This window comes from Podarcis vaucheri (assembly GCF_965113315.1).
Source record: "Podarcis vaucheri genome assembly, chromosome: 9".
Classification (NCBI taxonomy): domain Eukaryota; kingdom Metazoa; phylum Chordata; class Lepidosauria; order Squamata; family Lacertidae; genus Podarcis; species Podarcis vaucheri.
In genome coordinates, this window is record NC_138767.1 from 12,147,205 (window position 1) to 12,174,530 (window position 27,326).

At 44.6% G+C, this 27,326-nt stretch overlaps 1 protein-coding gene across 4 annotated transcripts in view; it reads left to right on the top strand.

Annotated features, from left to right (window-relative positions):
• The first annotated feature begins 17,900 nt into the window (after positions 1–17,900).
• The window catches only part of BMP2K (BMP2 inducible kinase), a 43,945-nt gene continuing 34,519 nt past the window's right edge, over positions 17,901–27,326 (top strand). Inside the window, exon 1 of one of the 4 annotated variants that reach the window (XM_082238428.1) lies at positions 17,901–18,978. In XM_082238428.1, the coding sequence (XP_082094554.1) occupies positions 18,789–18,978 (190 nt within the window). In that variant the 5' untranslated portion in view covers positions 17,901–18,788. The remainder of the gene's footprint in view (positions 18,979–27,326) is intronic. The other 3 variants (XM_082238426.1, XM_082238427.1, XM_082238429.1) reach the window with 3 other exon arrangements.

The window sequence follows — 27,326 nt, forward strand, 5'->3', positions numbered from 1 at the left end:
ACAATCAGTGCTTGACTGTTTCACTACGCATGTTGTGCCCTATTTTCTGTGAGGTATATGACACTCACCCAGATTTATAATGAATATGAATATTCATGGCAATGCAATCTGCCTTGCCACCTGTCAGACAATTGTTTTCTCGTTCTGCTTTTCACTTGATGGCAATTTCACAGTTTCAGTGCGTATTTTCTCTCCAGTTTCTTTTTTCAGAACATTCAGAAATCAATTTATAATGTTGAGCTAGCAAGAAAATTGGAAGAAGTGTGACTGCGTGCCCCCAGACCATTGACCCCACCTGCTTATTGCAAGTATTTATTTATTTATATTAATTTCATTTCTATAACACTTAACATTTTTAAGAAAAATTCTCAAAGTTGTTTACAACACATTGAAACATAATATAAAACAATCCAGAATAAAACATTACTGAAGAGAGTCGACCACAAAGTATACATTCAAAGTAGCATAATTAACAGGAAACTAAAATATTATCTGAAAAGATTTCAAAACAAAGCATTATGAAGGAGATTGACTACAGAATGCATATTTAATAAATTGACAAAAAAATCTTGAACATTTCAAAAGAAAACATTACTAAAGGAAGTCGAACCTAAAATTCACATTTAAAACAGTATTGCAATATATATATGTGTGTGTGTGTGTGTATAAAATTAAATTATATATATATAATTAAATGCCAGATGCCAGGGGAAAGGTAGGGACAGGATTGTCAACTTGGTGCTAAATACTGACCATTAGACTGAAGTTATAAAACCATATTTTTATATAATCCTGTCAAATTCTGTTTCTGTAAGAGACCTGATCACACACCCTTGAGAACTGGAGAGTCAAGATAGGACATGTTCCACAGTGCAGAGCAATGAGCCTTACAAGAGGACTAGAGAGACAGGTGCTGTGCTCATGGCTGGCTTTCACTGAGCAATTGAAGCACCAAGTTGACAGGATGCCTTCCATACAGACTGAGAAGTGCTCTGGTCAGATTAATACGGCTGCTTTTCAGGTACAGGAGACCCTCCTTTAGTAAGGAAAATGTCATATATGTTTCTACATTATAATGTATATTTGAAGCTCACCATTTCTCATTGTCGGTTTCCTTGTGAAGAGAAAGTCAGAGATTTAAGATGATACTTAATGAAACTTTTTCTAGCACACAATTTGCTTGCAAAGGGACAGGGTGAGCAGAGGGGAAGCAAGCAAGCAGGCAGACAGACAGTCCCAGTACATCTATCCAGCACCTCAACATTCTGCCAAGCTGCAGCTGCAGCCACAAACATCCCAGAAGGGAGAAGGCTTGGGGTAGCCACTTGTCTTTTTTAAAAAAATACAATTGCATTATAGGAATTAAAGAGCCAACTCTACTGTCTCGAATACCTTTTGACCCAATCACTCAACCTTGGGGATGGCTGAGGTGTGACTGGCTGGGTGCTGGTTAATTTCCTCTCCCTTTCCCAGTTTAACTGCCCACCACAACCTCCTATTTACCTTATGGGACAAAACATACAGCTGGCAGTAAAATGCCTACATGTTTTGCCCAATGTGGGAAAATGGTAGTCTTGGGGAATGGGAGATGTTAATGGGAAAATAATTCAAGAAGGAAGGGTCACTCCCAGAACTACAATCTCCTTCTGAACTAGACACCCCATCACTGCTATTTACTTTTTAAAATTTCGGAAAGATCCTATTCGTGCATCTTCCCACATCACCAGTACTTTGATATTTGGCAATAGCAATAGACCAGGGAATACTTGTGGGTGGGCAGGGGGCTTCCAGACTGCCAATATTTTCAGGTGGGAGTCAATCACATACTGGCAAATTCAGGTTTTGCAATTCGAGTTGATGTGGAGGTCTTGTGCAACAAACCCACCTTCCCAAAAGATCAAACTTTTTGTGATAAGGAAAGGGACAAGGAACTGCACTGGTAAGCTGCAAACCAATCACGATGCATGCTCAATAAACAAGACATTTGGAAGCAACTTGTGCATTCTCTAAAACGGACACTATTTGAAAAAATCAACAAGTTCATCGGGAGGGCGTTGAAGGCAAAACATCAGGGTATGTTATTTTCTTTCTCCCATTGTGACCTGCAGAACTATGTCAGCCAGGAACCAGAGTTGCTCATGGCATCTTCATAAACTCACAAAACACCATGTGTAAATAATTGTGCAACTTGGCAACCTGCTTATTTTTAAAATTTAAAATAATGAGCGACTGTTTAAAAATCCAAAAGGGCAATTCAGATCTCTCCTCTTGATGTTGAAGGAAAAGGCACAGAGCCTACCCATGTAGTGCAGAATGAGGAGGGGGGTGGGCTGAGTTAGGGAGAGTTTAGGGTGGGAAAGGAAAGGGAAAAAACCTACCATAGCCAATTCCTTCTCCCCTTTCCCACTCCAGTCCTCTCTCAATCCCATCAGAGATCACACTCACATATTTCTCTTTTGTGGAATGTATGCAGAAACTGGATCATGCCCCCCCCTTTAAGGCTGAGGTCTGGGAAACATTTGAACTGAAGGACACAAGTCTTTTAAGACTCACAGCCCAGTGACAGAATCATAGAAACACAGAACAGAAGAAGAAGAAGAAGAAGAAGAAGAAGAAGAAGAAGAAGAAGAAGAGGAAGAAGAAGAAGAAGAGGAGGAAGAAGAAGAAGTTCCTCCGTCATAAAGACCCGTTTCCCGCCACCACTAGAACCCCCCTCCCAAGGGTCAAAGGGAGCTACTGGACAATGTGCTGCAGTGGGAAGAACTGTCCACAATAAGGACCCCTGCATGAGCAGTTTAAGATTCCTCTGCCTGTTATTTGATACAGGTAGAAGAAGAAGAGGAGTTTGGATTTGATATCCCACTTTATCACTACCTGAAGGCGTTTCAAAGCGGCTAACATTCTCCTTTCCCTTCCTCCCCCACAACAAACACTCTGTGAGGTGAGTGGGGCTGAGAGACTTCAGAGAAGTGTGACTGGCCCAAGGTCACCCAGCAGCTGCATGTGGAGGAGCGGGGAAGCGAACCCGGTTCACCAGATTATGAGTCTACCGCTCTTAACCACACTGGCTCTATAGAGTTGGAAAGGACCCCAAGGGCCATCCAGTCCAAACCCTGCAATGCAGGAATCTCAGCTAAAGCATCCTTGAGAGATGGCCATCCAACCTCTGCTTAGAAAAAGAGCACCTGCTATTCCTGCACAAGGTCAAGTCCATGGGCACTAACGTTAACAGATCTCACAAAGAAAACAGAGAGAGACCTCTGACTGGGAATTCTGTAGCTAGGCACTGTCAACCAGCCTGCTCCAACCTGGTGCCATCCAGAGACAGTTCATAGAATCAGAACTGGAAGGGGTCGCAAGAGCCATCTACCCTAATTCCCTGCAATGCCCAATATGCGGCTGGACCCCATAACCCTGAACTACAACTCCTGCCATAACTAACCATGCAGCCTGGGGCTAATGGAAGTTATGGATGAGGTTCAAAACATCTGGAGAACATATTAAGAGCCCTGCTGGGTCAGGCCAGTGGCCCATTGAGTCCAGAATCCTGTTCTCGCAGTGGCCAACTAGATACTTATGGGAAACCAGCAAGCAGGTCTTGAGCAGAAGAGCACTCTCCCCTCCTGTGGTTTCTGGCAACTTGCATTTCGAAGCCTTGCTGCCTCTGACCAGGGAGGCTGAGCACAGCCATCGTGTCTAGTAGCCATTGACAACGTTATCAATGGCACCTGGTTGGCAAATATTTCGGCAGGCACCGTATTTTTCGCTCCATAAGACGCACCTGACCATAAGACAGACCTAGTTTTTAGAGGAGGAAAACAAGAAAAAAAAATATTCTGAATGAAACAGTGGATGTATGATTTTTTTGGTTCATGCTCTGGCCACAGACATGATATGTGATTTGACGGTAAGTTTGGGGTAGCTCAATGCAAAAATCCTGAGAATCCATGTGGATCCGTGCTTTGAAATCCTGGAGAGCCTCTGCCAGCCAGTGTAGGCAACAGTGAGCCAGAGGGAGCAATGGTCTGACTCAGCTTAAGGCTGTTGCTTCCTGTATTCTTCCTATGCTTGACAAAGTCCTGGTTGCTATCACTCTAGCACGACTCCAAGCATCAAAATGTGCAAGGCAAGCAGGAAGGGAAGAAGTCCCAGAGAACGGTTTGGCCACAAATTCGGGAGACAGAAGAAAACAGCTGCAAGTAATTCAGGAAGAGAAAAAGAGAGAGAGAGGGCGGCCCGTGCCAACCAAATTGCAAGCGCAGCTGATGATGAGAAGCCTGTGTCCCAGGAGACTTCCTTATGACTCACGACAACCAACCAGGAACGGAGACGTGTAACTACACCAGCTTTGTGATTCCCAGCAGTACCCCATTTCCAAGCAAAACCAAACCTTGGCTTATTATAAACTAGTGAGGCACCTGTCCAGAAGAACACTGAGAATCTGAGGCTGGGGTGTGCACCCCGATAGTGTGAGAAAGCAGAGCTTTGGGGATCCTTCTCAATGGATGTCACCAAAACTCACCCCAAAAGCCCTGCAGGATTTTGGTTGAAGAATGTTGTTTGGCAATCCTACTCCGAAGGTTCTGCAAGGCATGTTCTTTTTTTTAGGGGAACTGATTTTGCTTTAAAGCTGAGCACTGTCTGTCCACCCCGCTCCTCCACCCCTTGCCTAGGAATGACACTACATCAGAGTTTTTCCCTGGGGCATTTTATCCCAGGAACATGGTGGAACAGCGAAGCTGCCACTTCAACTAGCAGTAAGACTTTAAAAACCCTAAAAATAAAAGGACCAGGCAGAGAAACCTAGGCACTTGAACAATTCTCCGGCCCTCAGAAAAGCCTCTGAATATATTTTCCACTTGCTTTGTGGGGGCTAAAAGGTACCGAGAAAGTCGTGTGTGGTATTCAGCCCAGTTTTAATACAAATACATTGAGAAATAAATGTATTTCGTGCTATGAAGCTTAACGTCTCATGAAGTGGCAGGGGAGGACCATTTGCATAACAAAATACACTTCTGGCTCCACAGTACAGCTTGGAGCAGCCTTCAGGGCCCCCATCACCCCTGACTATTGGCCATGCCATCTGGGGCTGAGGGAAATGGAGTGAGAAACATCTGGAAGTCACCTCCACTTTGTCTGAAAGGGTAACTTCCTGTCAGGACTGTATCTGCATTTTAACAAGGACTTAAGTACCTGGCTGTACAATAAGTATACCTTATTTACATAACAGTCAAGATTATATCGTTAGAAACCTCATTAGTGACTTGTTATGCAATACATTCCAATGCTGACGGTTAATTGTGGGTATTTGCCAGTAATGATGTGTTCTATTGTTTCCTTCCTTTCTCCTTTAACAGAAGCAGCAAGGTTTGTTTTCTAGACTCCCTCTTTCCCTTGCCATGAATATCTTGTTTTTAATCAATGAAAACCTGATCACTAACCAGTTTAGTGGGAAAGTAGCACATCATTCAGCTCTCTGTAGCTACTCATTACCTCAGAAATGGTTTGGGAAACAGAATTTCCTATGCGGATGTGTGGGAATTTATCATTCACTTGTTTATTTAAGGTATTGATCCATCTCTTTTCAGGCAAATCTTACATAAAAAAGAAAGAATTAAAATCTAATACAGGGGGTGCTAACCTTTTCCAGTGGGAATGGAAGGCCACTGAGTGGGAAATGGTGGCTTTAAACAGCAGCAGAGCATTGAATAAAGCATGGAGGTAGAAACACTGAAGTGAAAAAGTGGCAGTTTAAAAAATGTCAGAGGTCTGAGTAGAGTGAGCAGGTGGTGATGTTGTGTGAGGGAAGTGGAAGTTTAAAACAAGGTTTGAGTACAGTGAGAAGCTGGTTTGGAATGGCTCTGTTGTGCAGTGGCGTAGCGTGGGGGTGCAGGGGGGGCCCGGCCGCACCGGGCGCAACATCTGGGGGCGCGCGCTCGCACTCTCAGCTCTCTGCCCCTACCTGGCTCACTCACTCTCTCTCACTGCAGTGCTGGCTGTGAGAATCCGATCCGAGCCGCCGGGTCGCCACCCACTGTGGAGGGTGTGGGTGCCAGGCGTGCGGTGCGGAGAGAGAGCGAGGGACTATCTGGGGGAGGGACAGTGCAGCGGCCGCCCAGCGCAGCGCTGAGCGCGGGAGAGAACCACACCAGACCAGACCAGGCAGCAGCAAGAAGAAGCTGGCAGCGGCGGCAGGTTAGGGGGCGCAAATTACTTGCCTTGCCCCGGGTTAGGGGCTGCAAATTACTTGCCTTGCCCCGGGTTAGGGGGCGCAAATTACTTGCCTTGCCCCGGGTTAGGGGGCGCAAATTACTTGTCTTGCCCCGGGTGCTGACAACCCACGCTACGCCACTGCTGTTGTGTTAGCTTTTTGGTGTTTGTTGGCTTCTGTGCTGTCCCTATCTGTGCTATTTCTCCTTGTTAAACCTGGTTTGTCTCCTTAAAAAAACCAAAAACCCCTCAGTGCCTCTACACCTCTGCTTTACTCCAATTTTGTCATTGTTTTATCAGCCACTATTTTCCTTTCAGTGTCTATTCCTTCCTGCTGTACTCAGACCTCTCCCTCTTCCATTATTCACCTTCCCAATGTGAGAAAGATAACAGATGTGAAATCCTCAAATATTCCATAGTACATACACACAATGTATTTCACTTCTGGTACCATGTGTTGTCTTCAGCATAAAGTTTCGGATTCAATTTAGTGATTTAGAAGCGATTATTTATTAGCAAGCAAACACCCAGGTATGTCAGCATCTGCAGTGAACATTCTCCAAATTAATAGGCTAGCTCTTAATATTCTATTCATCTTAAATATACTGTAACATGTATCATCATTGGTGGGGCGGGAGTTGTGTAAAGGGGGGTGCAGAATAGGAGAGAGGGCAAGGCATGGAAATGGGGATGGTCTGTGTGCAAGGAGAGCAGAAAAAAGGAGGAAGAAGGAGGTAGGAAAAGGGAGGTGAAGGTGATAACTCCAAATCATGGACTGAGTACCTGCCAGGAAGCATTTAATATTCTAAAGATGGGAGATTAATAGACATGTGTTTGTGGACCAGCTCCAGTGGTTATTTCACAAATGATTGGGACTGATCGGTGCTGTGATTATTGAAAAATGCATGCCAGTCCTCAAAAATCCCTTGGCTTACATTTTCTGCCTTATATCAAGTCAGCCCGACTTGTTTCAGCAGGATGTGCTAGGGATTGGAATGCCCAGGTGTTTACATAATCACCTGCTGCCTTTGCTGTTCCTAAGGAGACAATCAGGAAGTTAATGGGCTAGGTAAGAAGAGACTTTCATGTGGCCTTTGGCCAAGGTTGAAAGATAAAGGTGGGAATTGTGTTGGAACTGCACAGTTAAATAAAAGAAAACAAGTTTATGAGTGCAGTTCTGCCGTAATCTGTCTAAGGCTACTCTTGGGGATGAAGTGCTTTGGGTTCCTGAAAGCATGCATATTCTGAGCCAGAATTCTGCAAACCTTGTGACCTTAATACTTAGGACTGCCAAGTAAATAGAAATAAACCAGTCTACCCTGCTCCTGTGAGTGAAATATAGAGATCAGCGCAACACAGGGATAAGCATTCAGGGATCCAGATAACCTCCCCCACTCCAATAGAAGGGAGAAGGTTTGAGCAGGATTGTAAGACCACTGTGGGCACAGCAGGCCTCTGAGAGGGGACTGTATTTGGGGCTGTATAATTTGGTGCCAAAGGCAAGTTCTGCTGGGTTTGATTCAACTGGGGAGTTCCCAATTGGCATTCCCAAGTGGAGCTGATTCCAGACCCTCCAAGAGATGGTACCACTAGTAAATAGGCCCTGCTTCTAATGGAAACCCAATTAATTTAAGTTGCCTTAGGCACCTGCCGCATAAGCTCAGGTGTTTAACAGAATGCACAGGGCCCAGAGCACCCCTGCACTATATTGCTTCGTGTTTTGTGGCAACATTTCACAGCCTCTGCTTTTACAGCTTAGAAGGGAAAGAATTGCCAGCAAATGCACTTTGCTTTGCAGCCTGCACACTCTTCCCACTCCAGTTCTTGGTATCTTCTGATTTTTGCCTGTAAGTTGCTGTGAGTAGAGTATTTATACTTTTTGTGAAATGTTCAGGTGTTGCATAAGTCAATAATATATTTAAAGGGGTCATTATGACAACATCCAAGTGACAATTTTCCTGAACTATGGGTTGAAGACAGTTCCGGTGCCAGGTTTTGTGGGGCCCATAGAAAGGGATATTTGGCCCACACTCTTTAACCTAGAAAAAGTGGTGCCTGCAAGCTTGGGAATCCCTTCTGATTTTCTTGGGATGCTGTGCTGTTGCTGCTGGGACAGTGGGTTCCTCATTCTTCTTGAGTTCCCAATAAATTCATGATCTCACTCATCTCTGGAACAGGCCTTGATAGGAGGATCTGTAACTAAGTAAAGAAACAGGTAGTTCTGCATGCAGAAGGCACAAGATTTGACTCAATATTTCTACTCAAAATGGACCATGGGAAATGGATAGGAAAGACCTCTGCTAGTCAAAATTGCATTAGTGCATTAGTGACATGAGCCAGTAGTCTGAAGTGGAAGATTAATATTTTCCACTATGCTAAGGAGATAATGGACCTATAAGTTGTTGTTGTTTTCAAAATGCTTCATTTCTCCACTTCTCCACAGCAGAAAAAATGATTTATTATAATTTTTTTACTAGCCAGGAAGCATTATTATTACAGTGTCTTTTGGTAAATTTAGGTCATTTGGATAACGAAGATTTCCGTGGACATTTTAAGTTTAGCTGTATCAGAATAGTGTTTCATGTTGAAGTTTTTGTATTTGACAGTCAAAACACAGAGCTCTGTCCATTCCTTGCCACCTTGTTACTCACTCACTTCCCAAGGAAATGAGTTAAGTTAATATGCTTGATGGCTTTGAAGATGAAAGGGGCTATAGAAGTGTTTGGTGTCATTACGTAGCTGACACCCTGTTCTAAACAGTGATGGGTTGAACCACAGCTCCTTGGGGACTGATGAAGGATAAAGAATTGCTGATGGCACAGCAGGTTGGAGCGAAGCCATGACCAGTATAAAGTGAAACAAGAATAAATAGTAGGCATGGTTTTAAAATTGAATGGTGTGTGTGATTTTACTGGCTGGTCCTAGCTTTTCTAGGTATCTTTTAAACATGCACCCACTCCAGAATTAAACTTTTAAAAGCTTGCTTTAACCAATAGTTAAGGCTGACTAGATTATATGTGCATCCTTTGATACTTGGCCCAGAATGCAGCAGTCTGCCTGTCGATGGGAGTAGGGCACTAGAGGCGCATTAACACTGGTTCTCATTTCCACTGGCTTTTTCAAGTCTCTCGGGGACAATTCAGTGCTCTGGTTTGAACATATAGCACTTTAAATGGGCTAGGTTTCACATTTTGCAGAATTTACCTGTTTCCCAGCTGTAGCATAGTTTACAGATCAGCAAGCTTTAATGTCTCTGGCTTTGATCTCACCTTAGCTAGGAAATCATTTGATGTTAGTATTAGGGCTGGGTGAGAAATTCAACTGATTTTGAAGATGAACCTGCCAAACCCACACTTTCTCACACAAGATGTGAGCTGAAACATAGCTGTCCTTTGAAATTTGCCTGCCTCTGAATTTTGCAATGCAGTTCTGCTGCCAGGGAATGTGCACACAGAAGCGATGCGATATTTTCTGACCTGGCCAAATTCTGACCTTGATATTATAGGAGTGCATGGTTCATAACTTTCTCCTTGTCGGTTTCCTTTCCATGGAGAAGGTCCCAGTTTCAACCTCTGACGCTTCCAGGATCAAGTAGTCAGTGATGTGGAAGACCTTCGTAAGGAGACTTTGGAGGACAGCTGCAAGCCAGAATATGCAATATTGGGATGGATGCACTTATAGTCTGACCTGGTAAAGGCCAGTTCCCTATGCTTCAAGTTACCGTATTTTTCGCTCCATAAGACGCAGTTTTTCCCTCCTAAAAAGTAAGGGGAAATCTGTGTGCGCCTTATGGAGCAAATGCAGGGGGGAGGCAGGCAGGAAAAGCCAACAAGCTCTGCGTGGCTCTTGCTGGCTTTTCCCCAGGAGGGAGAAGGGACCGACTGGCCACGTCAGTCCCATCCCCCACCTTGTAGAAAAGCCCACAGGAGCCGTGGACCCTTTAAAGAGCTCGCCGCTCTTAGGGGCTTTTCCCTGAGGAGGAAGAAGGGACTGACTGTCCGTGAAAAGGACGCAAAAGCTGTGTGCTCTTTAAAGGGTGCGCGGTTTCTGTCGGCTTTTCTATGATGTGGGGGAATTCCCCCACCTTGTAGAAAAGCCCGCAGGAACCGTGCACCCTTTACAGAGCACGCCGCTCTTGGGGGCTTTTATGGGAGGTGGGGGAAGAGACAGAGGGCAGCCCCTCAGTCCCTTCCTCCACCTCCCGCAAGAGCCGCACTCCGTTTCAAGAGCCGCGTGGAGCATGTATGCTCTTGGGGACTTCTCCCTCCTGGGGAAAAGCCTGCAAGCGCCGCACACATGCTCCACGCAGCTCGTGAAAGGGAGCGCTGAGCAGAGCCTGGGATGCAGACAGGCTCTGCTCAGCGCTCCCTTAAAAAAATTTTTTTTGCTTGCATTCGCCTTCTAAAAACTAGGTGCGTCTAATGGCCAGGTGCATCTTATGGAGTGAAAAATACGGTAAATAGTACAGAAACATGGAAAATAACACCAAACACACACACCAGAGATCTCTCTTTTACATGGTGTCAGAGCTGCTTCCAGATCCAAGCTCACAGAGGATCACGCTAGCCAGCATTCACTGTATAAAAGTCTTTATTGATTTACAGTTTCCATTTTCAAGCTGTAGCGCGCAACTCTACGTCTTATAAGCTAGACCGGCGAAGCTCCGTCTGAGTCTCCGCCTCCTGTACACCAACTTAATACCCTAGCCTTACTCCACCTTTTCCTCCTGACCGTTCTTCTCTGGGTCCCTCTGCCCCCCGTGGTCTCTTCCTTCCGGGACTCTTCTGACGCTGACCCCCTGGACCCTTCTGTCTCCTTGCGGCGGGCTTTAGGACCTGGCTCCCTTTCCGGGCTGCTTACTGTGCCGCCTTCCTGTGCATTTGAACTTGGCGCGCGCGCCCAACCTCCCACTTTCCGTTTGACCGTTTCTTCTCTCTCCGATGGAGGTGTGGCCACTCCTGACTCATGTCCTCCCCCCTGCGGCGAGCCGCCTGATCCCGATGCCTGGCGCCCTTCTCCCCCACTGCGCTCTGTTGGGGATTTTGGCCCCGATTTCCAACTGCTGCTCTCTGAACCCCCTTTTGTCCCTTCTTCCTGGGGTGTCCCCCTAAGCTCCCCCCTTGCTCTGGTCACTGGCGCTCCTTTCTGTGAATCTTCCGATTCACTGGAAAGACTCGGAGATCTCGGGCCGTCGTCATCGCTCATCTTTCCTTCGGACTCCTCCCCTTCACTCTCTGTTTCCTCCCTTGCCCTCGCCTCTGCTCCTGAACCCCTGACACATGGCTTTATAAACTTCAATATATCATCATTTTGAAATTAGGCAATAATAGATGGGGAGCAGCTGTCAGCACAGCAATGCTAACCCTTTAGCTAAATCACCATGGAACCTCTAGAGGCCATGACTAAAAACTAACTCCATAGAATTGCTGTTGACAAGTACTTGCATCCCACAGGAACCAGCATGAATGTGCTCCCCAGGTTCCAGTCCACATCTGTCCTCCTTGTGATTAAGAACTATAAAAAGTATTTCCTAAGTGGCTAGACAGCCAAACGAGTACAGAGGGTCCCTTCCCTTAATAAAACGATCACAAGTAACTTGCAGTAATTCAGTACACCATGCCGAAGACGGTCAAAAGGTAGCAGAGCTAGTAGCAACCAGAGCGTCATTGCCTTCCTGTGGACATCCTATAAATACCTAAGTTAAAAAGCACTTGGGGTTGCAAAAATCCAGCTAGCTTGCCACAGGACTAAAGCCTTTGCCTTAGAGTCCCAGCTACACTCCTGGTTTGAGGCCTCCCTTACATCATGCTTGCTTTGTGCAATGTGGGCTGGATGCTTATTTCATTTACAGATGGGAAACTGAAATTGACAGATAATTTGTCAGCAAAGCTCATTGAGTATGCCTGCTTGCTATGATGTGATTTGAAGTAAGCCTGGACCCTTATCTCTTGGACCACACTGGATCTTTAACATTATGCTCCCGACATGAGCAAAAGCTGTAGGACTCCTGTGTGTTTTGTTAGTTGCCGCAGTAAAAGTAAACATTTGATGTGGAGGCTGGTAACTGTAACTGAAACTGTACATAAGCCAGGGACATCAGCAAAAGAGCTAAAGAAGGAACATTTGATAAGCTAAGGGAGAGTGGATTGCACCGTTTTTGTTCTTTGTGATTGTATAAAATTATTTCTCAGAACACAAAGAGAAAATGCAGAAGAATGTATATGCTAATTTGCAGAAAAAGTAGCTTTGCAGAACTGAGGTACTGTATATGAAGCAAACTATTCTTCCTTACACTGTATGGGACTCTAGAATAAAAGAGAATAGTTTAAATTAAGGAACACGTGTCATTAATTCATAATGCTCATTTTTTCCTATGGCAGTAACTCAAGTTGTGCACCATCCAGTTCCCCTCTTGTGGCAAGGAAGCAGGTGGATCACACCCCATCTCTGGAGATCCTTTCAGCAGCTGCAGCATTTCAGCCAACCAGCCTGGAAGTCTCCTTGTAAGAGCAATTGTGAAATTTTCAGTTTATCAAAAAACAAAAGTGTGATGTAACACATGTTTCTTTCCAGCAATCTTGGGTCACTGAGCCTGACACTGATGAAATTTTGTTTCCTAGGAATAAGTTCTAGTTGCAGAAGGGGGAAAAAAGGATAAGTTATTTTAAACAACTCAAGACTACACATTAAATATAAACATAACAGATAAGATCCAGAATGAAGACAGATGGTCTTAGTTTTTAATCAATGTTTATATTCCCCTTAGAAATTCCAAATACTTTATTGATGCTGTTTAGAAAAATGTTGCTTTTTTATGATTGAAACTCACAAGGATAGTTATCCAAACTGTTACAACGTTGGCTGGTATATTTATTGGCAGGAATACCAAGACTATTACAGCAAAACTGGGACTTGAGGGAAATGGACATTTTCTCCCTTCCTCTAATGAAATCTAAGGATTCTTGTATTTTGTTGGCACTAGAACTGGTCCTTTTCCCGTCACTAACTGCAGCATGGGGTAGGTAATGTTCATTGGGATCACAGGTGGGCTGGGAAGGGTTAAATCCTCCCAACTAGGATTGCCATATGTCCTCTTTTTCCAGGACACACCCTCTTTTTCCTGATGAGAGTCATCATAGAGATCCATAGTCAAAAGTAGAAGTCGGCAAATGTGTCCTCTTTTTTGCTCATCAAAATATGGCAACCCTAATTGAGAACTGCACATATATTTAGTTTTTTAAATCTCCTGACATGACTGCAAGTTACACACTTAATATAATGTGGGAATGGGCCCTATGTTACATTAAAAAAAATTAAGTGGAAGAAGTCCCATTGACTGTTATGGAAAATATTCACCTATTTCTGCCACCAGTGCTTGTGCTATGCGTATGTTATTGACAGTTTTGGGGATCTGATATACCACCAAAATGGAAGCAGCATTCATTAGGCAATCAAAGCCAATTTTAAAAATATTCTGATATGGGAATTTTGTAATTCCAAATATGATAGCAGTAGAAGTTTCATAGTCTAAATATCTTCACTAAGATGGGCCTGTGGTGGATATTAGTAACCTATTAACATCTGATCCTATAACCCTTGTGTATCAGATTTTAAACTGAAGATTTGGCTTCTTCCAGTCTTATGGTACTTTTCAACAAATGCTGGAAAATATTAAGCCGGCTCCTGTGGTCCCAGCTTCAATAAACCATTTTTCAAACCTTTATGATTTGATAATGTGCAAATCAGCTAAGAGAGAATAGTCCACCAGGGTCTTAGAAAGCAAAAAAGGAATAAAAATTTCTATTGAAAAGGAAGGTTGATTACCAAAGGCAACTTTGGGCTTCTCTCAGTGCTAAAATTCAAACAGTGCCAACATCTGAGAAATTGTTAATTATGTTTTTTATTATTATAACAATATTTTAACAACCGGGGTTTCACAACCTGCCTGGAGATCACACTTCCTGTCTGTATTTGGTAAGACTTTCCTGATCTAGCTTTGCAAGATTTTAATGTTAATTTCCGTGATACTGATCTATGGACCCATCTACCGGTAGATAAATCCTGACACAGAGAAACTAATTACAAGCTGCTATGTGATAAGGCCCCAGGGGAAGATGCGATTCCTGGAAAGGTACCCTATAGCCACCATTCTGATTATTCAATTCTCAGAAGACCATCACTTATGTAGCCAAAATGGCAACAGTCACAAGAGGGAAGTCTCTGGAAATCTCTCTCCCCCTGCACCAGTAACAGTCCAAAGAGTAGCTATGCAACACTGTTTACAACAGGGGTTGGGGAACTTTGGATCCAGTGGCCTAACACAGGGGTCAGCAAACTTTTTCAGCAGGGGGCCGGTCCACTGTTCCTCAGACCTTGTGGGGGGCCAGGCTATATTTAAAATTAAAATAAAAAAATGAATGAATTCTACTCTTGTAAAAAATACCAGGCAGGCCCCACAAATAACCCAGAGATGAATTTTAAATAAAAGGACACATTCTACTCATGTAAAAATGCGCTGACTCCCGGACCGTCCGCGGGCCGGATTTAGAAGGAGATTGGGCCGGATTCGGCCCCCGGGCCTTAGTTTGCCTACCCATGGCCTAACACGATGCTCCAGGCTTCTCCATCTGACCTTGAAGACTCTACCCATGCCACCCTCCTTCACCTGCTCTTCTCCCCACTCACTCTTAACCCCCCAACAGCAAAACAGTGGCAGCAATCATCCTGATTCTCAGCCCAAAACTGCATCTGAGAAAGGACTTCAATGTAAAGTCCTTTCTCAAAAGTAGCATCCTGTCACGTACACAGGGTTGGGGTGGGAAGACACATGGCTGTTTCCACTGGTGCACTGCATGGCAGTGTGGTCAGTCATGCTTTCCTCTGTAATGCACCTGATAGGATGCTACACCATGCAGCTTTCCCCCCTTATTTTGCTCAAGGTCTGTTGGGTTGATGAGGGCTCTTCGCTTTCAAAGCCTTTGGCGTGGCATCAAATCCATCTTGGTTCCTAGTGCCGGTGGACCTGCTGAAATGGCAGAGATCTTGGGCAAGAAAGCTGGAGCCATCTCTCTAAAGCAGGGGTGTCCATACTTTTCAGAGGGCCAGATTTGATGAAGTGAACATGTGTGAAGGCCAACCAAAGTTGTTGAGCTTTTTTTAGGGCCAGAGTTTGGACATGCCTGCTCTAAAGTCAAAAGGATAACACGACAAGTTGTTGTTTGTTGTTTAGTCATTTAGTAGTGTCCAACTTTTTGTTACCCCATAGACCAGAGCCAGAGCACGCCAGGCACTCCTGTCTTCCACTGCCTCCCGCAGTTTGGTCAAACTCATGTTGGTAGCTTCAAAAACACTGTCCAACCATCTTGTCCTCTGTCATCCCCTTCTCCTTGTGCCCTCAATCTTTCCTAACATCAGGGTCTTTTCCAGCTGGTCTTCTCTTCTCATGAGGTGGCCAAAGTATAGGAGCCTCAGCTTCAGTATCTGTCCTTCCAGTGAGCACTCAGGGCTGATTTCCTTAAGAATGGAGAGGTTTGATCTTCTTGCAGTCCATGGGACTCTCAAGAGTCACCTCCAACACCATAATTCAAAAACATCAATTCTTCAGCAATCAGCCTTCTTTATGGTCCAGCTCTCATACACGACATACAGATTGTTTAAATGTAACCAGGTTTAAGATTATACTGATTTGGCAGCTATTTTTTTCCTCTTGGGTAGGATTTGAGTATTACGGTTCCTGTTTTTAAAGAGGGGTGGGCAATAGGAAGCTACCTACCAATTACAGATTGATAATTTTGATTAACACAGCTGTAAAACTGTATGCAAAGTAATTGAGAGAACTTGAGAACTGGGCAATAAGAAATTGCATTTTTAATGAGGCGGCTGGAGTTAGAAGAGGCTTCTTCCCAGTGGATTAATGTTCTGTGCTCAACCACAAGTTGCATAAATATTTTCATTAAGAAAGCCTTTGCCTTTGCTGCTTTAGTTGATGTATGGAGAAGATTTATTTTGTTTAGGCACAATATTTTGGTCAAATATAAGCTTTGCCATATTTATTACAACCTCCTTAATAGTGGTACTTTAAAAAAAAACCTTTAAAAACCTTAGGCTTTCTTTTCAGGCTCTCTAAATCTACTTGTTACCTGGGGAATTGAAAGAGGGCTTGCTTCAACCACTCTTTAGCTTCTTTATTAATATTGTTCTGAAACCAGCAGTTAAACATTTTTCACTTTGTACCTGGGAATAGGAAATAGATTTTGGAACACTATAGACTTTTGCTTTTGTGTGTATGCATGTGTTTTGCACAGATCAGTCTTAGAGGATTATTACAAACTCTGGGAATACATTGCAAAAAGTACTTACCAGATTTTTTTGGGGGGGTGGGTGGGAGGTGGTGATATTTAGATGTAAATCCAACCTGCATATGCTGCATCTTATTTCCAAGACAACTGAGTAGGTAAAGTGCCATTAGTTCATTGAATTTCCAGAGCTGCCAAATGGAAAACTGAAGGCAGCTGCTAAAGCTCTGGCAAATAATTGAGGGTGTACAGTACATTCTTAGTTTATCAAAATCAAAGTTTCTTGGTTGTTGTTTTTTAAAGTTTGAGGGACATATGGAACACCAGCTTTTAACTATTTTCAGAAAAAGTAAATGAGAACTATTAGGTATTCCTAAACGCAAACCTGCATTATTATTTTTTAGGGGAAACTGACATTTTTCTGGATGGAACTAAGATCCAAATGTCAATTTTTAATTTCTGGCTTGATGCCAGAGAGCAGACTGCTTTTTAGAGCAGGTGCACACTAAAAAGTCCATACTCTCTGCATCAGTAAGTAGTGCAAATCTATTAGTATGATTTTGAAGAAATGCAGGGAAATCTGCTGCCATGCAGTATTCAATACTAGATAAATGTTAAATATGTATTCCGTAGTTGACCTCCTTTGTAATGTTTTATTTTGAAATATTTTAAGATAATATTTCAGTTTTGTGTTATGTTGCTTTGACCATACAGTGGACCCTCCGGATATGAACTTAATTCGTTCTGGGGGTCCTTATGTACCACAAAAAGTCCAAAACATGAGGTGCCGCTTCTGCACACATGCGCAACGTGTTAAGAGTGCTTCTGCACATGTGTGCAGGGAGAAACCCAGAAGTATACACTTCCGGGTTTGCAGCTTTCTCAACCAGAAAGTTATGCCAAGGGCCCGCTGTATACTCGATAGTGGATGCTTGGGTTGCGAATGTGATCCGGGCAGGACGCACGTTCAAAACCCGCAGTGTTTGCAACCCACAGCTGCGTGTCTGCGCATGCACGGGTTGCGAGTGGGCGCACCTGCGACTGCCGAAACCTGAAAAAACGCAACCTGGAGCATCTGTAACCCGAGGTATGACTGTATTTGCCTTTCTTTAGATTATTTTATGTTTTATTAATTTAATATTCTGTAAACCGCTTTTGAGATTTTTCTTAAAAATATAAAGTGAAGAGAAATAAATATAAATAAAATCAGCAACACCAGCGGCGCAGAAACTCCATTATAGCCCTTCCACCCCTACTCCCTCCCCCCACTTTAGCCTAACGGTCCTTTTCCAACGGCTCCATCCAACGACTTTGAACGTTCGCCTCGCAAGAGAAAAAAAACAAAACCCGGCGGCAGCAACAGCAGCACGTGAGCGCCCGCGCCCACCGAAGCAGAGATGGGCGGCGCCAGCCAAACCAAAGCGGTTCCCCCTCGAAGCTTCCCCCACCCCACCCCTCACAAGCACGTGCTACCCAGGCGTGGCAACCTCACTTCCGGCAGCACAGAGCGGCGTTGCGAGGAGGGCGGGGACTTGTTAAGAAGAGGAAGGGGGGAAAAAAAGTAACGAGCCAGCCACGCGCGTGCGCAGACCTCCTTTTTTGGGAGGGGGGCGAGGCTCGCCTTTCCCTCCCTTCCCTCAGGGCAATGATTCTTTCCCCCGCCCCCCCCCAACAACAACAACTCTGGCTTGCGCGAAGGGGTTAAAAAAAAAAGCAAGCAGGGAGACGTTGGAAGTATTTGACAGCAGCGCGAGAGGGCGAAGGGGGCGGGGGCATGAGATCCAGTTCGGGTTTTCCCTCTCGTCCTTCCCCTCAGCCGTGCGCGCGAAACGTTAAAGGGCGGCGTGTGCGCGCGCGCGCCTGCAGCCTCGTTCTGAAGCGGGAGGGGGAGGGGTCTCTCCGTCCCTCACAGCGTCTTTTTTTTTTTCTGTGAGGGAAGAAGCGCGAGAGCGCGCGCGTGTGAGAGAGAAGAGGAGAGATACGGCGCTGCAGGCGGGGGTGGCCGAGACTCGGCTCGCCTCACACACATAACACGCCGCTTTCCTTCCCGGAATGTGAGGCGCGGCGGAGCCGGGGTTGTCAAGCGCAGGTTCCCACAGTAGCGGCGGCGGCGGCCTGGGGCTCCCCCAGTGCGGGGCCGGGCGCTGACTGACTGGCGCGAGCCTCCGCGGTCCCAGCCCCTGAGGGAAGAAGGGGCGGCTCCTTGGGCGGCGGCGGCAGAGGCTTCTTCTCCCCCTCGCCCCGCTCCTCCTCGGGTCTACTTCCCCGAGCTCCTCGCCCGCCATGAAGAAGTTTTCTCGCATGCCCAAGTCTGACGGCACCGGAGGCAGCACGAGTAGCGGAGGCGGCGGCGGCGGAGGGACGTCGGCGGCCGTGTCGGGCTTTGTGGCCGGAGGCGGGCCGGCCGTGGGCAGCAGCAGGGTCTTCGCCGTGGGGCGCTTCCAGGTCACGGTGGAGGAGCTGCTGGCGGAAGGTGAGCTGGGGAAGTAGGCCGGGCAAGGACCTCCAGGCGGGGTGGGCTCTCGGAGAGGCCTCGGAGGGCGCCCGGGGCTCCGCTGCGACCCCCCCCCCCTCGGTATCGGGTGCAAGGACTCCTTGGGGTGGGGTCTCGGCTGTTGCCATGACTTGCAAGACCAGCTGCGTTCAACGCCAGCTGTTGGTAAGCCGATGGTGGGTGTGGGTGGGAATCTCCACGGAGTTGCTGAACCCGTAAGTTGCGATAAGTGCTGCAGACGTGTTCTCCCCCCCCCCTCGCCGCCTCTTTCTCTTTCTCTCTTCCCCTCCCTTGTGTTTTTCTAATGTAAGAACCCCGCATGCTACTCTGGGGGAAGAGGTGCTACTACTGCCAGATGCGGATGCCAGCAGCGCTTGGCCACACCTGCACACCTGGTAGCAGTGGCGTAGCGTGGGGGGTGCAGGGGGGCCGGCCGCACCGGGCGCAACATCTGGGGGTTAGGGTTAGGGGGCGCAAATTACTTGCCTTGCCCCGGGTGCTGACAACCCACGCTACGCCACTGCCTGGTAGCGTTGGCCGTAGCTGCCCCCTTGAGCAGGATCCGGCTGCAAAGCCAGGAGGGCGCATGCACTGCTCTCAAAAGCGCACCTTTTGACACGCCCAAGACCGGTGCCCTCACCCCGGAGGTGTCGTGTGTGAAGTAGGGCGCAAGTGTGACAACACTGTATATGATAAGGATCTGTGCCGAAGCAGCTGCCTGTGGTGTAGTTTCCTCCAGCTGCGGGCCTCAGAGAGGCACTCTTCTTATCTTTGGGGAATAGGGAGGGGATCTGAGGCCCCCAAACTGAGTTAGACCCCACCCACCTTTTTGTTTGGGTCTGTGAAAGCCACCACAACGTCCATTCTAATTGCCCCCCCCCTCATGGGTCATTATTGCCTGCGCTGATGTCCTTTAACAGTGGAGTTGTGTGTTCTTGATCGTCAGGGTCAGACTCCAGCTGCATGCACATACATAAGAAAGTACTGTAAATCCTATGGAACACAGTTTTGGTAAACATCATTTAGATAAGGATGTGTTTTTTTCAGGGAGGGTGGAATCCTGTGGCAGGTGAAAAGCACTGTGAGGAATACACAGGAGTGTGTTGCCTTGGAGGACCCAGCCACACTAGGTTTTATAGAGGGAGAGGGGCTGTGTGTGTGTGTGTGTGTGTGCGCACTTTTGCCCTAGAATGTGAGGCAGAACTTCTTGCCATATTGTGGTGTTTACTCGTAAGAATTCACAGTTTAGTTACAGCTGTAAATAAAATAATGAAACAAAGGATTATCCTGAAAAACTGCTTACAGGAGTATCCCTTTAATAAAAATCAGGGAAGTAGCCCTGAATTTGTGTGTCCCCGTAATACACACACAACACAACACTTGTGTTGTTTATGGTACATGTAGCAGTTTTAAAATGTCCATATCTTTTGACAAAAAAGAGTTGCTGCTGCTGCATTTGAGACATAATGTTAATCAAGTAATGAATGTACAGTATTGTGTGTCTTCTTTCTTGAGGGGAAAATTATTATTTTTTTAGGTTTGCAGGCAGTGCCATTCATCTTGGGGCATGGCTAACCCAAACAAAAACATGTGTCTTTTGGGGGGTTATTGTAGATACATCTGTCATTTGTGGGGATGATAGGATGCAGTAAAGTCCTATATTGTGCTATATTTCTGCTCTTTACCCCTAGAAAATGGACTATTTTATTGATGTTGAAAAAGAACTTTAGGATTGTGCTATTAGCACTCACTTGCCAGTCTATGCAAGCTTTAAAGCTTATGAGTTTCTTTTTCTAGAGATTTAGGAAATGCTGTTTATAAGCAATGATTGTAATAGAACTTGTAGTCCTCTTTCCCCATGGCTGGGGTATAGGTAAATTACAAGTGGCTTCCTTTAAAAGAAATATTTTTGTGTGTCTTATGTGTAAACCTATCTGTAAAATTAACTGCATTATAAAGTATCATTCTGAAAAACAGATTATTTGAAGTTACTTCCCTTAGATGGTAAAGATCCTGTTAAATACTCCTATCATTTTAGGTGCTTAAATGGTGCATTAAATAATATTTAATATTTGTTAGTCTTATAGTCCATACTGTGGGACAAAGGTACCATAATCCATGCCCATTTAAGAGCAGCTAGATGGCAGCTTCATTGGCACAGGTGAAACCTTGTCTCAAGTCTAACTTTTATCCTGAAATCTTAATTATCTTAATTGGTACCCACTTAATTGGGGAAGGTGCCTTTCCTCCAATATATTTTCTGTGGTCATTTAAATGCTTTCCTGTGTGAGGTATAAATGCCATTTGCCAGGAGTTAGTATAGATGTCTTGTGGTTTTATTTAAGATATGCTGGGGGAAGTGTTCAAAGTAACAAACAAACAAACACCTGAGCATTCTTCAGTTCAAAAACATTTTGCAAATGATCCATTTGCACCATGGATAGCACCCATGCATGTTAGAACCTGATAGATTTAATAGAGCTCTGTTTCTTCCCATACCTATGTGTGTACTGGCAGTGCATGGGATGTTAGGAATGGGAAGCCTGTTCATTGTTCCTCTTCCTTTTTGCCTGTGGATTGAAGTCTGAGGTGCTCTTTACTTATCTGCTAGTATTCAGTTAAGTAGCTGGTTTATAATGAAGTTTGCCATTAGGTCTCCCCCATTCTCCAGTTTTTGTTAATAATCTGTAGTATCCAGAATCTCTGAAGTAGCCAAATAGCTCGTGTTGATTTTTTTGTTTACATATTTTAAATGAAATAGAATTGAGAAGTCTTCAAGTGAATAACCTGTTACCTGCAAATACTTGTGTGTTAGCCCTATTCTGTGGTTGTGTTTGAAAGTAAGTCTCAAATTGCATAATATAAGAGTGTAATTTATTTAGTTGATTTAGAAAATAAATATTAGCAAAGCTGATAGTAGCAATTTGTTTTTTTTTTATATGCTGCAGATAGTTACATTTGATAAAGTTACCACAGGCACGAACTAGCTAGAGTTAGGCATATGTCTCATTGACTTCAGTGAGCCAGAATTAAACTTGTTGTCTTTAAATAAATTGAACTTGAAGGTGCTTAACTTTATTGGATAGATGCCCTATTCTTATTACAGATTATCTTCATCTTATTTTTTCCAAAATTGTGTTGGAAAAAAGTTTGCCAGAGTTGTGAATAATGGGTATTTCCCAACAGGCATGAATTTGATGCACAGTATTTCTGAGTAGTTTTCTGTCTTGCATGGCTGACAGTATTTGAATAATCATTGCAAAACAAACTGCATATGGTCAAATAAAAAATACTGGTTTGTTGTGTATTACTGGGGTGCAAAATCTCTAACCTAAGGGCTGAATTTGGCCCACAAGGCCTCCCCATTTTGCCTGCAAGGCTGTTTCAGGCAACCCGTACCCATCTGTCCTATACCTGATGCCAAAATGACATGAGGCTGGACTGAAAGGGCTTTATAGGCACTGCTTGTTGGTTGTGTATGTAAAGCCCCTTGTGCAGCACTTCTGAAGTATCAGACAATCAGCTGATTGTCAGATACTGTGCAAATAACTTTGCAAGCCATGTGCTTGGAAACCACTTAGCACAGACCTTCGTGCAACACTTTCCAAATGCCCAACAACCAGCCGATTGGGGAAACGCTGCACAAGTCACTTTGCAAGCCTGTGTTCAACACTTACCAAAAACCTAGTGCAGGGCTTGCAAAGCTTATTCATCCTTGTGCGCAGCACTTCTCAAAAGTCTGACAATCATCTGATAGTCAGGTGTTTGGGAAATGCTGTGCACAGGACTGAGCAAGCCTCATTGACCTATCTCTCCCATCCTCATGGGCCAACTTCGACAGGTGTCAATCACCTGACATAATTATGATGTCTAATGATTGTGCACAAGAAAGGAATTTAAGCTGTAAACTGTTAACGGTACAGAATAAATAGAAAAATAGTAAATAATGTTGTGCAAGGACTTGAACAAAAGAGGGCCGCTTCTGGATTTCAGTTCCTTTTTCTTAGGCAGTGTTCTTGTACTCCTAGGAAAACACCTTTGGATTCAGTTGTGGGTGAAGATTTGAGTGGCTGAATTAAGTGGTGTAGTCTCTTTTGTGAGAGGAGGGAAAGTAGTGAGTTTTGATGGAATTCAAATTCTCCCACAGGTCCCAGGATAGGAATACTTTGGTTGGGCAGCTCAGAAACTTGAAAGAGCTCCCAGGAGGAAGGGAAGCCATGAGGCCCAATATACATGGATTTTTTAGTTGTGGCTTCGACATTCATGGCAGCCATTGTGACCTAGCCAAACCAAAGGCAGTAATGATGGCCAAGAAGTAAGGGTGGTCAAAATGGTCTCAGCAGTGGGGCAGGGAGAGAATCAAGTACTGTACAGGGCCAAGCATAGAAATTATTGACTGTTACGCAGCCTTATTGTGGTTCCACCTGAATGCAGCTAGTCATCAGACAATCTGAAAACCTCTGCTCTAGTATCTTTTAATGCTTAAATATTCAGCTCTCTGAAGTTCAGATATATTTGATGCCGTCAGCACTAGTATAGGGTACTAAAACCTTGAAATGTGGAAGATGCATTCTATTGGGGTGGGGCAGAGGAATGGACTTTTAAACTTTTCCTTTCCAATTTCCTCCTGCCCACCTCTAGATGCCAGATAGGTGTTTAGGGGTGGGGAGGGTTTTTTAAAGTGGGAAAACACTGGATTGGAGGAAGCAAGGAGAGGAGTAGAAAAACTGGGTGAAGTGGTTTTGTGTGTGAGAGAGGGAGAGAAAGAGAGAAAGAAAAAAAATGCTTGGATGGGAGAGGAGAGGGATTGTATCTTGAGGAGAAATGTGTGTACAGAGAAAGAGCTAACACCTCAATCCATATTATCCCTCTCACAATTGTTTTGATTTAAAGAAATATTACAGGAGAAAGTATGACAGAATTAGCAAACAAAGTTTATTAAGGGAAATAGAAAACAGAATGAGTGCATAACTGACATTGTATTTATGATTCCGAAATAGTTTCTGTGTTTGTGTCATAATAAACATTGGTTTATTGAGATAGTAACAAGCTTAGGCAAGCCTTGAAAGATTGGAAAAGTGGGGTGGGGTGGGTGCTTGCCACGGGGAGACTTCTGCGGGTGGGTAGACAAAATAGGTGCCTTTGACTTTTTCCATTTCCAAGAAACCTTGTGCTCATCAGCAGCAGAGGACTTGGGATCAGATCAGGAAGTTAGCCCTGCGTCTTATGTATATAGTGCAGTAAGGGGAAGTTTTCAGGAGTTCTTACTGTCTCTCCTAAAGGCCTCCCCTCAAGTTCTGAACACTGCTACCTGACTCTTGTTCCAGATTGACTGGAGCCCAAAACAGGAACAATTATGTTTAAGAGCTGGAGCTGTATTGCAGCATTTTGTTTGAGGTTCTTTATGTGTGACAGGGGTAGGTAGATTTTGTTTGGCCTCTCCCCCCCCCCATTTCCCCATGGTTAGATGGAACACAGGCTATGATCAACAACATTAATCTAAGTAAGATCAACTTGAATCTAAATATGGAGCTACATGCAGAGGTAAACTAGCTAGCTCTGCCTCCCCCCATCAGCTTGAAGATCAAGAAGGTATAGAGACTAGACTCCCCCACCCCCACCCTGATCTGTCAGAGACAGAAGCTTGTCCCTTTCCACCACCCACCCTGACTTAAGCTTAGAGCTGGATAGAGGATCAGATTTTCCTCTGACCTTGTTCTGTGTTTGAGATATCTGTTTGCCCAATAGATTACCCTAACTTAGAGAGGGATATGGGGGATTTGGATACAGACTTGTTCAACTTAGACCACTTTAAAATCAGTGTGAAAAGTTGTCAGTCATTTCAGTTGGGTCTCATAGAGCCTTTTGCCATACAAACAACTTCTATCACTTTTGGGAGCCACTCACTATGAAGCCAGGAAGTTTCTTATTCACCATAGTTCATTGCTTTGCCCAAACTGGGAAACTGTAGTTACCAGTTTCGGAGCAAGCCAGAAGTATTAAACCATGGTTTGAAGTTGGTCCTAATAGTCTTGGCTTGTTCCTAATTTGATAGCCATACTTTTCTGGTTTGGACAAAGGAGGGAAATGTCACGGCTTACAAATCTCATGGCTTAATTACAGCTTGAACAAAAGGGCTGTGTATATCTTAATACAAGATATGATAATCTGAACCAGCACAGTGTGTCCTGAGATTTTGGCATAGCTGGATGTAATGCACACTGTATGGTAACCAGGCCAATACAGAGACACTTAAAGGAAGGCATTCCACGTTGCTTCCAGCAGGTTAGGAGCTGCTTGGAGGTGGTTGTGCCTTAACATATAAATAAAAGGCTCCTAATGTGGTAAGAGTTTGCAACATTCTATACATCTCCTTTCATGCTGGCTACAAAACTAGTGTTACTCTTAAATTCTATTTAAATTAGAAGTTCTCTGTATTTATACAATCTGAATACAGGCAGTTTAAAAATACTTGTAAGGTTTTCACTTAAATGTCTTTTCTAGTGAGGTGGGCTGGGAAGCTTTCAATAATGGAAATATTCTGTTGTTATATTTTTGTACAGAGTTCTCATTTTCTATGAAAGCATTGTTCCAGAAAATGAATAAGCAACAGAAATAGACACATTATCAGATTTTGCTGTTTCAAAGTTACTAACCATTGTAAATCATGTACAGTGGTGCCCCGCAAGACGAAAAACTCGCTAGACGAAAGGGTTTTCCGTTTTTGCGTTGCTTCGCTAGACGAATTTCCCTATGGGCTTGCTTCGCAAGACGCAAACGTCTTGCACTTTTTTTTTAAAGCCACTTGAAGAGGCGCAGTTGCGATGGACCATGCTTCGCAAGACGAAAAACATCGCAAGACAAAAATACTCACGGAACGAATTCTTTTCGTCTTGCGAGGCACCACTGTACAGTGTGTGAGTGTGTGTGTGTGTATGTGTATATACCGGTATATATATATGTATATATGTATATGTATGTATATATAGAGTGTGTGTGTGTGTATAAGGTCTCTATTTGTAAATGTGTAAGTGAATTAAAACCAAAAGTGTGCATAATCCAAGTGTGCTGAATCAGTTTCAGGCTCCTATTCTCTTTCGGTGTGTTTTTGAGTACCCTTTAATTGCCATACGTTGCATATTGAAAGGAAAATCTTTGAAAACTTGTGGGAAGGATTTTTGAGAGAATGGCCATATTTTTTCATGCCACACTAAACAGGAGCATGCTGCCGGCTTACGTGCTCCCCTTTCAGCTCATCTTTCCTATGCAGGTGAGAAAAGGAGTTTGGGAGCATTTGTTCCTTTAGTTTAACTGCATTTTGTCATGTCATCCAAACCAGCAAGTGTGTGTTAATGGAGACTACATCCTCCCCTCCATCCAAAGCAAAGGATTGCCCCAATGCCCAACCAGACGATTGCTATGAGGTAGGCAAAACCACCGGATGAGGTAGGCAAAACCACCCGGTGAGCAAATTCCTACCTGGCTGCTTAAAGAACGGCGACCACTGTAGTCACAGCATAGTCATTGACTATCAGCTTAAACCTAGGGTGGGTGGGCAGGGAAAACCCCTGGAAAGGAACAAACAGGTAGTGCCCCAGGTACAGGCTGCTTAAATGGGCAAGGGGTGGATTGAGGGAAGCCTACCTGCTTTGTTGGCTCCACCCCCTGGCACAACCAGAGTCCCCAGCCTGCATCCCCATTTGCCAAAGCTGGGTGCCTGCTAGGATCCGTTCCTGATAGGCGGAGGGGGTTTAAGCCGCCTACCAGGAAGGGCACTGCTGTTCAAGTTCCCTCATCAGGGCCCCAGTGAAGCCTCTGCCGTCCTGCAACCCTGTTGCACCAAGAGGGGTGAGCAGACTTGTCATGCCATCCATAACAGAAAGTGTGTGTGTTAACATTATTGGGGGGACTAGTATCAGAGAGTTTGCTTAAAGCTATACTTGCTGGAGCTGACTCATTTAAACTTGCCATTGTTAAAATGAACAACAGTCAGGTGTGCCTGCAAAAGTTTATTTTGGGGGGTGGCGGCTTGTACACTATGTTGATTGGGCCTTCTGCCCCACTTGTATTTTTACTGGGTTTGCGTGTAGTAAACCAAACCATGAGTAAACCAAACACATGAGCAAATGTTAAAGTTCTCAGATCCTCTTCTCCAGTCCTGCTGCTGCAGTACAGCGTGGGGCTGATGCATATCCAAATATATGGTTGTGGTTTGTCTTCCTCCAGACAAATTATGAGGCAACCAAGATTTGTTCTCAGTTTACCTTTTTTGTTGTTGTTTCCACTTCTGCCATGCTTTCTAGGCACGGGTCTGAGTGTTTTTTTGT